This window comes from Pongo pygmaeus, chromosome 16 (assembly GCF_028885625.2).
Source record: "Pongo pygmaeus isolate AG05252 chromosome 16, NHGRI_mPonPyg2-v2.0_pri, whole genome shotgun sequence".
Lineage (NCBI taxonomy): Eukaryota > Metazoa > Chordata > Mammalia > Primates > Hominidae > Pongo > Pongo pygmaeus.
Window position 1 is genome coordinate 35,633,810 of NC_072389.2, and position 15,535 is coordinate 35,649,344.

Genomic DNA, 15,535 nt, shown 5'->3' on the forward strand with positions numbered 1-15,535 from the left:
GGCACACGTGTGGGCTTTGAGCCCATTTCACTTGTCCAGCAGGTGCCCCGGGCTGGACACCCAATGGGCTCAATGTGAGGGAGACATGCCTTCTGTTTCGGGGCCATGACTGGGTCTTGTGCCAGCTCTCAGAGCATCTGGTGCCTTTAAAATAAAATATGTGCATAGATGCATGATTGGAAACAAAACATTTCCTTAGTTGACACTCACTCATTGTACGTTTTCATAATTTTCTCCTAGTATGGAAAGATGGAAGAAAAGTCTCTTCTAAAATGTATAACTTTGGGAATAGCAGTAAGTGTAGGATCTACTGGGGTTTTGTCTTATATGCATTGAAATGATATACTCATCAATGACATATCAAATTCTTCAATGGTTCTTAATACGAGTTAAACAGTAGTTTAACTGACAGGAGAAAGTGGGGCACTAGAAATTGTAAATGGCACCTCAACATTCCAGTCTCTCTACTCTTGAGCTTAGATTTTTAGGCTAACAAGGAGAACACAGAATTACCTGATGGTATATATTTTAAAAATATTTTTCCAATAAAAATTTAAATATGTATAAAAGTAGACACAAAAGTATATTAAAGCCAATGTACTCATCCCTCAGGCATGACAATCATCAATTCTTAGCCAACCATGCTTCTTCTCTATCTCCAACCCTTCTCCTGCTCACATAATTTTGAAGCAAATTCCAGATAACACGTGATTTCATCCACAACTACTTCCATCTCTCTCTAAGAGACTCTTTAAAACATAATCACAGTACCATAATCCCACCTAAAAATTAACAATAATTCTTCAGTGCAATATCCAGTGCGCAAATTTCCAATGATATCAAATGTTATAAGTTCACATATTTAGTTTTTCAGTTTGAATCAGAATTCAAGTAAGATCTCTTATTGTAATTGGTTGATATGTCTTTTTTAATCTACAGATTTTGCCTCCGTCTTTTTTCCTCTGTTTGTTGAAAAATCTGATATATATATTTTTCTCTAGAGTTTTCTATCATCTGGCTTTTACTGATTTCTCCTATGGTGCCATGTCACACGCTCCTCTGTCCTCTCTATTTCATGTAAATCAGCACTGGGATATAAGACTCGATCAGATTCAGATTCAATTTGGGGCACATTTTGGTGCTGTCTTCTTCCATCAGTTGGCACTGAGTATCTGTCTCTGCCTGTGATGGTAGCAGCCACTGATGATCATTGCCTAGACCCAGCAATTCAAGAGGGGTTGCGTATACTGGCAGCATAATTCTTTCATTCATTCTTTATTTATTAGCTGGAATTCTTAAAGGGAAACTTCTACTTATCTACTATTTGGTCACCCAGTGGTAGACATCTAATAGAAAAGGCAAGATGGATGCTTTATTTATGACCTTTTAATTCATCATTTTACTTGGACAAGTTGGTTCACTAGCTTCCTTCCACGGGATCAATTTGTTACTTCTTTTTTTGAAATATTTTGCATTTGTCGATTTAAACATATTTTATGCATTTCAATCTATCCAATATAGAGCAGTTGTTGTCTTTATTGATGCTTAAGTCCTGAATCAAGTTCCCTTGACACTAGTGTAGCTGATAGAGTCTTTTCTACATATCTTGTGTGACAAAATGTTTCAGGTCCCTTTTCTACATTTACTGTTCCGGATCTAGAATTCAACAATTCTCCAAAGAACTATGGGTCTTTTTTATTGAGAATGGTTTTTCAAGACCACAATCTGGATGCTTGGTGTACCCATAACTAGCGGGTTAGTCATTGTTTACAGGACTTCTTGGAGAGCTAAGAAATATGTTTGTTTTAAAAATAAATTTTGAGTTCATTCTAATATTTCCAATTCAAATTGAAGACTTGGGAGTTTTTACTTAACCTAATCTCTTTTACAGATGAACCTCCTTCCCATACCAAATCCTAGTTCCTAATAAAATCAGGAATGATAGCATATTACACAGTTACTCTTCCAATTTATCCTGCTCAAATCAAAGCTATTGATTTCTGTGTGCTAAAGTTATATCTTGCTAAGTTCGTACAATTTATAGCAAATTTTCATAGTTTTTTTTAGTTTTACAGATACACAATCATATCAAGTGCAAATATAGTTTGTGTTAACTCTTTTTTTTTGAGGTGGAGTATCTCTCTATTGCCAAATCCTGTCTGATTTCCTTGATTAATGCATTCAATATAATATTACATATTATGAGAGGTTATGGGCATCTTTGCTTCGCTTCTAACTTTAGTGGGAATAACTTTGGTGTTTCCACACTGAAAAAGATGCTGGGTGTTGGGTCTTGGGTTAAACACACACACACACACACACACACACACACACACACACACAATTTTTAAAAAATGTAATTTAAAGTTCCAGGATACATGTGCAGGATGTGCAGGTTTGTTACATAGGTAAATGTGTGCCATGGTGGTTTGTTGCACCTATCAACCCATCACCTGGGTATTAAGCCCTGCAGGCATTATTTATCCTGATGCTCACCATCCCCCCATCCCCCTGACAGACCCCAGTCTGTGTTGTTCCCCTCCCTGTGTCCATGTGTTCTCATTTTTCATCTCTCACTTATAAGTGAGAACATGTGGTGTTTGGTTTTCTGTTCCTGTGTTAGTTTGCTGAGGATAATGGCTTTCGGTTCCAACCACGTCCCTGCAAAGGACATGGTCTGTTTCCTTTTTATGGCTGCATAGTATTCCATGGTGTATATGCACCAAGTTTTCTTTAAAAAAATGTTATTTTTCCATAAGTTATTGGGGTACAGGTGGTGTTTGGTTACATGAATAAGTTCTTTAGTGGTGATTTGTGAGATTTTGGTGCACCCATCACCTGAGCAGTATACACAGAACCCTATTTGTAGTCTTTTATCCTTTGCTCCCCTCCCATCTTTCCCCCCAAGTCCCCAAAGTCCATTGTATCATTCTTATGCCTTTGCGTCCTCATAGCTTAGCTCCCACTTATCAGTGAGAACACACGATCTCCTTCCTGAGTTACTTCACTTAGAATAATAGTCTCCAATCTCATCCAGGTCACTGCAAATGATGTTAATTCATTTCTTTTTATGGCAGACTAGTATTCCATTGTATAAATATACTATAGTTTCTTTATCCACTCATTCATTGATGGCATTTGGGTTGGTTCCATGATTTTGCAATTGTGAATTGTGCTGCTACAAACATGCGTGTGCAAGTATCTTCTTCGTATAATGATTTCTTTTCCTCTAGGTAGATACCAAGTAGTGGGATTGCTGGATCAAATGGTAGCTCTACTTTTAGTTCTTTAAGGAGTCTCCACACTGTTTTCCATAGTGGCTGCACTAGTTTACATTCCCACCAGCAGTGTAGAAGTGCTCCCTGTTCACCACATCCATGCCAACATCTACTGTTTGATTTTTTTTTTATTACGGTCATTCTTGCAGGAGTAAGGTGGTATCACATTGTGGTTTTGATTTCCATTTCCCTGATCATTAGAGATGTTGAGCATTTTTTCATATGTTTGTTGGCCATTTGTATATCTTCTTTTGAGAACTGTCTATTCATATCCTTAGCCCACTTTTTGATGGGATTTTTTTTCTTACTGATTTGAGTTTGTTGTAGATTCTCGATATTAGTCCTTTGTCAGATGTATAGATTGTGAAGATTTTCTCCCACTCTGTGGGGTATCTGTTTACTCTGCTGGCTATTCCTTTTACCATGCAAAAGCTCTTTAGTTTAATTAAGTCCCAGCTATTTATCTTTGTTTTTATTGCATTTGCTTTTGGGTTCTTGCTCGTGAAATCCTCGCCTAAGCCAATGTCTAGAAGGGGTTTTCCAATGTTATCTTCTAGAACTTTTATAGTTTCAGGTCTTAGATATAAGTCATTAATCCCTCTTGAGTTGATTTTTGTACAAGGTGAGAGATGAGGATCCTGTTTCATTCTCCTACATGTGGCTAGCCAATTATCCCAGCATCATTTGTTCAAAAGGGTGTCCTTTCCCCACTTTATGTTTTTGTTTGCTTTGTCAAAGATCAGTTGGCTGTAAGTATTTGGGTGTATTTCTGGGTTCTCTATTGTTTTCCATTGCTCTATGTGCCTATTTTTATACCAGTACCATGCTGTTTTGGTGACTATGGCCTTACAGTATAGTTTGAAATCAGGTAGTGTGATGCCTCCAAATTTGTTCTTTTTGCTTACTCTTACTTTGGCTATGCAGGCTCTTTTTTTGGTTCCATATGAATTTTAGAATTGTTGTTTCTAATTCTGTGAAGAATGATGGCAGTATTTTGATGGAGATTGCACTGAATTTGTAGATTGCTTTTGGCAGTATGGTCATTTTCTCAATATTGATCCTACCCACCCATGAGCATGGGATGTGTTCCCAATTGTTTGTGTCATCTATGATTTCTTTCACCAGTGTTCTGTAGTTTTCCTTGTAGAGGTCTTTCATCTCCTTGGTTAGGTATATTCCTAAGTATTTGATTTTATTTTTGCAGCTGTTATAAAAAAGGTTGAGTTATTGATTTGATTCTCCACTTGGTCCTTCCTGGGGTATAGAAGAGCTACCAATTTGTGTACATTAATCTTGTATCCAGAAACTTTGCTGAATTCTTTCATCAGTTCTAGGAGCTTTCTGGAGGAGTCTTCAGGGTTTTCAAGGTAAACAATCATATTATCAGCAAACCGTGATAGTATGACTGCCTCTTCACCGATTTGGATGCCCTTTATTTCCCTTATCTGATTGCTCTGGCTAGGACTTCTAGTACTATGTTGAAGAGGAGTGGTGAGAGTGGGCATCCTTGTCTTGTTCCAGTTCTCAGAGGGAAGCTTTCAACTTTTCCCATTCAGTATTATGTTGGCTATGAGTTTGTCACAGATGGCTTTTATTACATTGAGGTAAGTCCCTTGTATGCCGATTTTGCTGAGAGTTTTAATCATAAAGCGATGCTGGATTTTGTTGAATGCTTTTTCTGCATCTATTGAGACGATCACGTGATTTTTGTTCTAAATTCTGTTTGTGTGGTATATTGCGTTTATTGACTTGCGTATGTTAAATCATCCCTTCATCCCTGGTATGAAACCTACTTGATCATGGTGGATTATTTTTTTGATATGCTGTTGGATTCTTTTAGCCAGTATTTTGTTAAGGATTTCAGTCTGTAGTTTCTTTTTTGGTTATGTCCTTCTTTTTTGTGTCTTTTCTTTTTTGGTTATGTCCTTTCCTGGTTTTGGTATTAGGGTGAGGCTAGCTTCATAGAATGAATTAGGGAGGCTTTCTTCTTTCTCTGTCTTGTGGAATAGCGTCAAATTCTGCTGTGAATCCATCTGGTCCTGGACTTCTTTTGTTGGTAATTTTTAAATTAAGATTTCAATCACACTGCTTGTTATTGGTCTGTTCAGGGTATCTAATTCTTCCTGATTTAAGCTAGGAAGATTGTATTTTTCCAGGAATTTATCCATGTCTTCTAGGTTTTCTAGTTTATGTGTGTAAAGGTGTGCATAGTAGCCTTGAATAATCCTTTGTATTTCTGTGGTGTCACATCTTTTGTATTTCTGTGGTGTTATATCTCCCGTTTGTTTCTTAATGAGGTTATTTAGATTTTCTCTCTTCTTTTCTTAGTTAATCTTGCTAGTGGTCTATCAATTTTATTCATTTTTTCAAAAAACCAGCTTTTGTTTCATTTATCTTTTGTATTTTTTTTGTTTCAATTTCATTTAGTTCTGCTCTGATCTTGGTTATTTCCTTTCTTCTTCTGGGTTTGGGTTTGTTCTTGTTTCTCTAGTTCCTTGAGGTGTGACTTTAGAATGTCAGTTTCTGCCCTTTCAGTCTTTTTGATAGGTGTTTAGGGCTATGAACTTTCCTCCTAGTATCCCCTTTGCTGTATCCCGGAGGTTTGATAGGTTGTGTCATTATTGTCGTTGAGTTTGAATAATTTTTAAATTTCCATCGTGATTACATTTTTGACCCAATGATCATTCAGGAACAGGTTATTTAATTTCCATGTATTTGCATGGTTTTGAAGGTTGCTTTTGGAATTGATTTCCAGTTTGATTCCACTGTGGTCTGAGAGAGTAGTTGATATACTTCAATTTTCTTACATTTACTGAGGCTCATTTTGTGGCCTATCATATGGTCTATCTTGGAGAAACTTCCATGTGCTGTTGAATAGAATGTGTATTCCGTGGTTGTTGGACGAAATGTTCTGTACATAACTGTTAAGTCCATTTGTTCCAAGGTATAGTTTAAATCCATTGTTTCTTTGACTTTCTATCTTGATGACCTGTCTAGTGCTGTCAGTGGAGTACTGAAGTCCCCCACTATTATTGTGTTGCTGTCTATCTCATTTCTTAGGTCTATTAGTAATTGTTGTATAAACTTGGGAGCTCCAGTGTTAGGTGCATGTATGTTTAGGATTGTGATATTTTCCTGTTGGACAAGGCCTTTTACCATTATATAATGGTCCCTCTGTGTCTCTTTTAACTGCTGTTGCTTTAAAGTTTGTTTTGTCTGATAGAAGAATAGCTATTGCTGCTTGCTTTTGGTGTCCATTTGCATGAAATGCCTTTTTCCACCCCTTTACTTTAAGTTTACGTGAGTCCTTATGTGTTAGGTGAGTCTCCTGAAGGCAGCAGATAGTTCATTGGTGAGTTTTTATTTATTTTGCAGTTCTGTATATTTTAAGTGGAGCATTTAGGCCATTTACATTCAATGTTATTATTGAGATGTGAGGTACCATTGCATTCATTGTGCTATTCGTTGCCTGTGTACCTTGGTTTTTTCATTTTTTGTTTTCGCTTTTTAACTTGTATTTTTGTTTTATAGGTCCTGTGTGATTTATGCTTTACAAAGTTTTGTTTTGATATGTTTCTAGGATTTGTTTCAAGATTTAGAGCTCCTATTAGCAGTTCTTCTAGTGGTGGCTTCGTAGTGGTCAATTCTCTCTGTATTTTCTGAAAGGCTGTATCTTTCTATCATATATGATGCTTAGTTTTGCTGCATACAAAATTCTTAGCTGAAAGTGGTTTCATTTGAGGATACTGAAGATAGGGCCCCAATACCTTCTAGCTTGTAGGGTTTCTGCTGAGAAATCTGCTGTTAGTCTGACAGGTTTTCCTTTATAGGTTACCTGGTGCTTCTGTCTCACAGCTCTTAAGATTTTTTCCTTCATCTGAACTTTAGATAATCTGATGACAATGTGCCTAAGTGATGATCTTTTTGAGATGAATTTCCCAGGTGTTCTTTGTGCTTCTTGTATTTGAATGTCTAGGTCTCTGGCAAGGCCAGGGAAGTTTTCCTCCATTATTCCCCCCAAATATATTTTTCCAAGCTTTTAGAAATCTCTTATTCCTCAGGAACACTGATTATTCTTAGGTTTGGTTGTTTAGCATAGTCCCAGCCTTCTTGGAGGCTTTGTTCATATTTCTTATTCTTTTTTCTTTGTCTTTGTTGGATTGGGTTAATTCAAAGACCTTGTCTTCGAGCTCTGAATTTCTTTCTTATACTTGTTCAATTCTATTGCTGAGACTTTCCAAAGCATTTTGCATTTCTATAAGTGTGTCCAGTGTTTCCTGAAGTTTTGATAGTTTTTTCTTTACACTCTCTATTTCCTTGAATATTTCTCCCTTCACTTCTTGTATTGTTTTTTGGATTTCCTCACATTAGGCTTTGCCTTTCTCTGGTGCCTCCCTGATTAGCTTAATAACTAACCTCCTGAATTATTTTTCAGGTAAATCAGGGATTTCTTCTTGGTTTGGATCCATTGCTGGTGAACTAGTGTGATTTTTTGGGGGATGTTAAAGAGCCTTGTTTTTTTATCTTACCAGGGTTGGTTTTCTGGTTTCTTCTCATTTGGGTAAGCTCTGTCAGAGGAAAGGTCTAGGGCTGAAGACTGTTGTTCAGATTCTTTTGTCTCATGGCGTGTTCCATTGATGTAGTACTCTCCTGCTTTTCCTATAATTGTGGCTTTCTGCCAGCCAAACTGCAGCGATTGTTGTCTCTCTTCTGGGTCTAGCCACCCAGCAAGTCTACCTGGCTCCAGACTGGTACTGGGTATTGTCTGCACAGAGTCCTGTGATGTAAACCATCTATGGGTGTCTTAGCTGTGGACACCAGCACCTGTTCTCCTGGAGCTGGTGGTGGGGTCAAATGGACTCTGCAAGGGTTCTTAGCTTTGGTGGTTTAATATTCTATTTTTGTGCTGGTTGGCCACCTGCCAGGAGGTGGCACTTTCCAGGGAGCATCAGCTGTGGTAGTATGGAGAAGAACCAGTGGTGGGTGGGGCCCTAGAACTCCCAAGATTAAATGCCATTTGTCTTCAGCTACCAGGGTGGATAGGGAAAGCCCATCAGGTGGGGGCAGGGTTGGGTGTCTTCGTTCAGACTGTCCTTGGGTACGTCTTGCTGAGGCTGCTGTGGGGGATGGGGGTGAGGTTCCCAGGTTAATGGAGTTGTGTACCTACGAGGATTATGGTTGCCTCTGCTGAGTCATGCAGGCCGTCAGGGAAGTGAGGGAAAGACGGCAGTCACAGGCCTCACCCAGCTCCCATGCAGTCCGAAGGGCCAGTCTCCTCCAACTGTGCCTCCCCTAATAGCCTCAAGTCTGTTTCCAGGCAGTGGGTGAGCAGAGCTGAGAACTTGCCCCAGGTTACCTGCTTCCCAGCTGGAAAAGAAAAGGGCTTGGTTCTACCCCCGCCTGTGGAGAGTCTGCACGACAGATTTGCACCCTCCCCTGAGTTCTGGCAAAGAGGCTTCTCACCCAGTTCAAATTGTTACAAAGTTCGGCTGGAGACTTCCTTCTCCCTGTGGTGTTTTTCCCCCCTCCTCTGGCTTCCCTCCCAAAGGATCCCTGTGGTACCAGGCAGGAATGGCCTGCTTGGGGACCCAGGGAGCTCCCAGGGCCTTTCCCACTGCTTCCTCTACCCCTGTATTTCACTCAGTTCTCTAAACTGACTCAGCTCCAGTTAAGGTCGGAAACTTCTCCTGCAAACAGACCTTCAGTTTCTCCACTGGGGGTGTGTGTTAGGGAGAGCAGGATCTCCCTTTTCCACTTCTGCAGGTGGGGCACTCACAGTATTTGAGGTGTTTCCTGGGTCCTGCAGGAGCAGTCTGCTTCCTTCAGAGGGTCTGTGGGTCCTCTCAGGATTGCTGGTTTGTTCTTGCAGTCGATCTGGAGCTAAAAATTCACGATGCAAGCCTCGGAATGCTGCTGTGTCCATCTGAGTCAGAGCTGCAATCTAGTCCCGCTTCCCGTCTGCCACGAAGATCCCATATTTTCTTTATCCAGTCTATCACTGATGGGCATTTGGGTTGATTCCATGTCTTTGCTATTGTGAATACTGCTGAAATGAACACACACATGCATGTATCTTTATAACAGAATGATTTATATTCCTTTGGGTATATATAGTAATGGGATTGCCGGGTCAAATGGTATTTCTGGTTCTAGGTCTTTGAGGAATCGCCACACTGTTTTCCACAATGGTTGAACTAATTTACATTCCCACTAACAGTGTAAATGCATTCCTATTTCTCCACAGCTTCGCCAGCATCTGTTGTTTCTTGGCTTTTTAATAATTGTCATTTTGACTAGCATGAGATGGTATCTCATTGCAGTTTCGCTTTGCATTTCTGTAATGACCAGTGATGTTGAGCTCTATTTCGTATGTTTGTTAGCCACCTAAATGTCTTCTTTTGAGAAGTGTCTGTTCATATCCTTTGCCCACTTTTTAATGGGTTTGTTTCTTTCTTGTAAATTTGTTCCTTGTAGATTCTGGATATTAGACCTTCGTCAGATGGATAGATTATAAAAATCTTCTCCCAGCTGGGCACGGTGGCTCACGCCTATAATCCCAGCACTTTGGGAGGCCGAGGTGGGTGGATCACGAGGTCAGGAGATCAAGACCATCCTGGCTAACAAGGTGAAACCCCATCTCTACTAAAAATACAAAAAAAATTAGCTGGGTGTGGTGGCGGGCGCCTGTAGTCCCAGCTACTTGGGAGGCTGAGACAGGAGAATGGCATGAACCTGGGAGGCAGAGCTTGCAGTGAGCTGAGATCGCGCCACTGCACTCCAGCCTGGGGGACAGAGCGAGACTCCGTCTCAAAAAAAAAAAAAAAATCTCCCATTCTGTAGGCTCTGTTCACTCTGATAATAGCTTCTTTTGCTGTGCAGAAGCTCTTTAGTTTAATTAGATCCCAATCTTTGCTTTTATTGCAATTGCTTTTGATGTTTTTGTCATGAAATCTTTGCCCATGCCTACGTCCTAGATGGCATTGCCTAGATTTTCTTCTAGGGTTTTTATAGTTTTGGGTTTTGCATTTAAATCTTTAATCCATCTTGAGTTAATTTTTGTATAAGGTGTAAGGAAGGGATCCAGTTTCAATTTTCTGCATATGGCTAGCCAGTTTTCCCAGCATCATTTATTAAATAAGGAATCCTTTCCCCATTGCTTATTTCTGTCAAAAATCAGATGGTTGCAGATGTGTGGTCTTATTTCCAAGATCTCTATTCTGTTCCATTGGTCTATGTGTCTGTTTTTTGTAGCAGTACCATGCTGTTTTGGTTTCTGTAGCCTTGTAGTATAGTTTGAAGTTGGGTAGTGACACACACGTTTAAAAGGTATCCATGAACCTCTTCTACTGAGTGGTTTTATTATGGATAGATGTTGACTTTCATACTATTTTTTTCATAAAATCTACTAATATGATGAATTATATTAATGTGCTTCCTAATACTGAACCTAACTCATGTTTCTGGAATAAATCTCCTTTAATCATTCATTGATGTTTCTTTTTATGTGCTTTTTGATTTGGTTTTGCTAATTTTTATTTAAAACTCTTTTTTAAACGATTCCCATAATACTTGTTTATTTTTTTCTAACTTTTAGTTTAGGTTCGGGGGACATGTGCAGGTTTGTTATATAGGTAAACTGCATGTCATGGGGGTTTGGTGTACAGATTATTTTGCCACCCAGATAATAAGCATAGGACCTGCTAGGTAGTATTTTTATCCTCATCCTCTTCCCACCCTCCATCCTCAAGTAGGTCCCAGTGTCTGTTGTTCCTTTCTTTGAGTCCATGTGTACTTAATGCTTAGCTCCCACTTTTAAGTAAGAAAATGTGGCATTTGGTTTTCTGTAAAATTCTTAAATTAATATTAATAAACTAGATTGAGCTAGTTTATTAATATAGCTCAATCTATATTAATTGAGCTATATTAATTAGCTTTTTTACTTTTGTGTAATCTTTTTACTTTTATGTGTAATCTTTGTCAGGCTTTATAGTTAATATTATATACATAAAACAAAATTGAAAGTTTCACTTTCTTTTCAATGCTCTGGATTAACCTAAGTAGCACCAGGGCCATTTGATATCTGAAGGTTGGTAGATTTGACCCACAAATCAATCTGTTCCTGGTCCTTCTTTTTCAGGGAGCTCTTTTACAACTTCACAACTTCCTCTAATTTTTTCCTATGGAAATTGCTCTGCCCAGTCTTTCTATCTCTATGTGGTTTAATTTTGTTAGGTCATATTTTCCTAGAGATTTATCCATCTTAACTTGGTTTTCAAATTTATTTGAATGGAGTTAAAAAGATTCTTCCCATGGGCCTAAATCCTCTATATATCTCACTAAGGAAAATAAATGTTACTTGCTGAGTGCCCACAATTACATTGATCATGCTTACTGCTTTAAGGGTGAGTTAACTCTCATACAGGCAACAATTCCACAGGGACAGTGGTTTTGTTCCATTTTACTAAAGCCCAGAGTATCCAGTGGCAGAGTAAGGATTCCCACATAGACTCACTTTGATCCAAAAGTCACCATTATTCCATCACACAATACCATCCCTTTACAATGGAACAGGGTGTCTTCAAAAGGTGTCAGGTCATAACACCTGGTGCCTTTGAAATATATTATGTGCATAGATGCATGATTGGAAGCAAAACATTTCCTTAGTTGACACTCACTCAGTTGTACCTTTTCATAGTTTTCTCCCAGTATGGAAAGATGGAAGGAAAGTCTCTTCTAAAATTTACATATTTGGGAATAGCAGTAAGTGTAGGACCTACTGAAGTTTTCTCCTGTGTGCACTGAAATGATATACTCATCAATGGCATATAGAATTCTTCCAGGGTTCCTCCTATGACAGCAAGTGTACAGCTATCATTACAGTCATGGGCTTATGATCCCAAAAAGGTTACAGACTGTTCATAAAAACTACAGATGCTCAATTTATGATGGGGTTATACACCAATAAACTTATCTTAAGTTGAAAATATAATAAGTTGAAAATGAATTTAATATTCCAATAAGTCCACCTTAAAGTTGAAATAAGTCGAACCATCGTTAAGTCCAGAAGCTCCTTGACTTATGATGGGGTAACCTCCCAAGAAATCTATCCTAAAGTTAGAAAATCCTAAGTCCAAGCATTCTAAATTTGGGACAGTTTGTAGACAATTCCTAAAGAATCCACAAGGAATAATAATCTATAGTTTTGAAGAAAAGACTTAAACATGAAAGTGTACTTTGTAAGGCCACAAAACATGGTGACACTTGTTCTGACTTGTAGAAAACTACAATCTTGCAACAGTGTAATGTGCCCACACCCTGAAAAGATCACCTTACAAGAGAACCTCCATGTCACAGAGATTATCTCATCCCTGAAAATGTGCAGCAGAGCTTGCCTGACAATTCTAAACCTTCAGCATTGGAATGCTTGCAAGGCCGCTTTGCTTTGAAAGATTTATGTTTTTATTCTTCAGGCTCACAAATCTAGCTGTTACACTAGCATAAAATATGTGCCTGAATCAGATCAATGTGCCGTTGACAAGGGTTTAAAAAAAATCCAAAAAAGTTACAAATCAGACTGCTACTTTTACTATCGATTCCAATCATTAAATCAGTTCTTCTGGGTAAAGGCACCTTATTTTGAAGGAAAAGACAGCCTAATGGGTCAGCCTCTTTTCCCAGTCTGCCATTGTCATTGTGACAAGTGGTGGGGCACACTTTGCGCATTGAGCTGTCACCCCAACCTACTTGCCTCCTTCTTCTCTCTGTGAAGACTGCCCCGGAGGACAGCGTTCATGTTTTATTTGTCTTAACATTACCACAAGCTGGAATATACCAGATAATAAGTATGCCGAATAAATGAACAAAAGGAAACTAAAAACACTAAACCTACCTTCATACTCCATCCTGATGGGCAGACATGAAAATACCCAAAATTCCACCTAGATTGCAATCAATACTCTAATATTGCTTACAAGTAAACCCATTGGAATATGAGAAAGGAACAGTTCCTCTGTGCCTGGCAGATGAAGACAGCTGAAGGTAAGATAAATTTTTGAGGAGGATTAAGGAAAAGTGCAAAGAGGGCATTCTGGGCTGGATGAGCAACATGGGTGGTGGCCAGGCACAGATACCCCAGTGTGTCCAGGAGAGCCAGTGGCCAAGAGGCTGGGGGTGAAGGTGAGGGCCGGCCCTGGGGGCTGCCAGGGTGAGTAGCTTACCTATGTTATGAGGCCTGCAGGAGGCTGATGAGAATTTCAGAAGACAGAACTGACAGGAATGACATGCTTTAGGAAAATAAATGAAGATACAAAAAATTGGCATCCAGAGCCTAGAAGGCAATGGGCAGGTGCTAGCCCAGCTTCTTAGATGTTGTCCACTGCATACCCTTGCACCTACTGCAGACTGAATCTTGGTTTATCAGGGAGCAGTTGAGACCCTGGATTTCAGAAAAGACAGACAAAATTCCTAGCACCCAGGGATGAAATGCAATTGGTGAAAGCCCATTATTCCTCGACCTGTGATTCACCAATCTGCATGTGCCACGCTGGACGACGATTCAGTCTACCTGATGGAAATGGCTGGGTTTCCAACTGGTTGGGTTTAGAGGAAAGCACCTGCTTACCTGATAGAAAGAGACAGGCTTAAATGGAATAGTCCTTTCTCATGATACCTTTCCCCTTCTTTCTGCCTTGAGAGAGGAAATAACATCTGCAAGTCCACCCACCATTCTGGGAGTATAAAACATAATGCAAGAGGACAAAACTCAACAAAAGTTGGGTGGAGTAGGAAGCTATTTCCGATGGTATCATGGAACACTTGCACCAGCTGTAGACAGTCCACCCCTGGACTTCTTATTATACTTCTCATCTAAGTATCTATTTTTTCAAGCCAGTTAAGTCAAATGTCTGGTTACTTGTACCTGAATGTATTCCTAATTGATAGATAAAGGTAAAATGACTTAGATGTCTGAACTAGAAAAGAGGCAATAGAAAAAAAAAACCCAAGGCAAATACCATTTATAAACATTGATGTACAACTTAAAATTAAAGATTAGCAAATGAGTCCAAACGACAGAAAAAGACATAAAGAGACAAATTAGAGCCTTGGAGCTGCTGCAGCCATCTTGGGTGCTTGGTTGTGGGGGTTATTAGGGTGGAAGGAGATGAGTCTGTGGGGTTCTGGAGATGCCATTACCAACCCTGGAATGCCTCATTCTCGTACATGTGAGAGAAGTGAATTCTCCTCTTGTTAAATCTGCCATAATGTCTTCTCTCTGTTACTAACAGCCAAACATGATTCTCATGCCAATACACTATCTTAACAAATTTGAGGAGAAAAACCATATGGTCATCTTAAAAGATGCCAAAAAGCCCACAGTTATTCATTATACCAAGTTGAAACAAACCAGGAATAGAAGGAACCTTTTTTCTACTTATTAAATGATATTGATTCTAATTTTTTAGGACTTATCAGACCTAATAATGAAAACTTTAGAAGCATTTCCATCAAGGTTTAGAACAAACTCATGACTAAGTATTATAACAAATGAGAACATTTTTAAATGGCTGGAACAAGATCAACATCCAAAAATCAACACTTTTCCTACATGTCAACATTAGCCAACTTAGAATTTTAAAAACAACACAAAAAGATCTATTTCATAATAGCCAACCAACCCCCACCAAATATCCTGTAAGTTAATTAGGAAAAACACACAAAAAGAAGGAAACCTTTATTTTTTTTTCCTTTGCAGAAAACAATAAATCTTTAATGAGGTATAGAAAGAGAACTTCAATAAATGGATGGGAAGACTATATTGTTAAGATGCCAGTTCCTCTCTAATATGTATAATAAATTGAATGCAATCAATACAGAATTTTTTTGTGGAAGCTGACAAACAGTTTCTAAAACTTAGAAGAATAAGCCAGTAATTCCAAGGCAATTTTGATGAAAATAAGTTGGATGTTTGTTCTCCCACACTTCACACATAAAGATATTGTGACTAAAGTGATGGATACACAGGGACAGACATGGATACATATGGACCCGTGGAGGAGAACAGAAAATGCAGAGATGTGTGAGGGTAGTGGGGGAAGAGAGAGAGAATTTGCTATATGATAATGGCAGATGCCCTTAACTTCCCATCCAATACCCATTCCCTTTCCGTATTGCCAACAGACCTTTGCTTTTGCTCATGGCTACAATGTGCTCAGCCCCATGTAGTAAATCCATGGGCTTAACACATGGGCTGATGATTG

General features: G+C 38.9%; 1 protein-coding gene across 4 annotated transcripts in view; it reads right to left on the reverse strand.

Moving 5' to 3' along the window:
• OTUD7A (OTU deubiquitinase 7A) overlaps nucleotides 1-15,535 on the reverse strand; it is a 402,045-nt gene that overhangs the window by 179,319 nt on the left and 207,191 nt on the right. The window contains exon 1 of one of the 4 annotated variants that reach the window (XM_054450329.2): nucleotides 9,055-9,265. The exons of the other annotated variants lie outside the window; for them this stretch is intronic. Coding sequence (XP_054306304.2) covers nucleotides 9,055-9,201 — 147 coding nt within the window. The 5' untranslated portion in view covers nucleotides 9,202-9,265. Of the gene's footprint in view, nucleotides 1-9,054; nucleotides 9,266-15,535 lie in introns of those variants that run through there. 4 annotated transcript variants of the gene reach the window in all.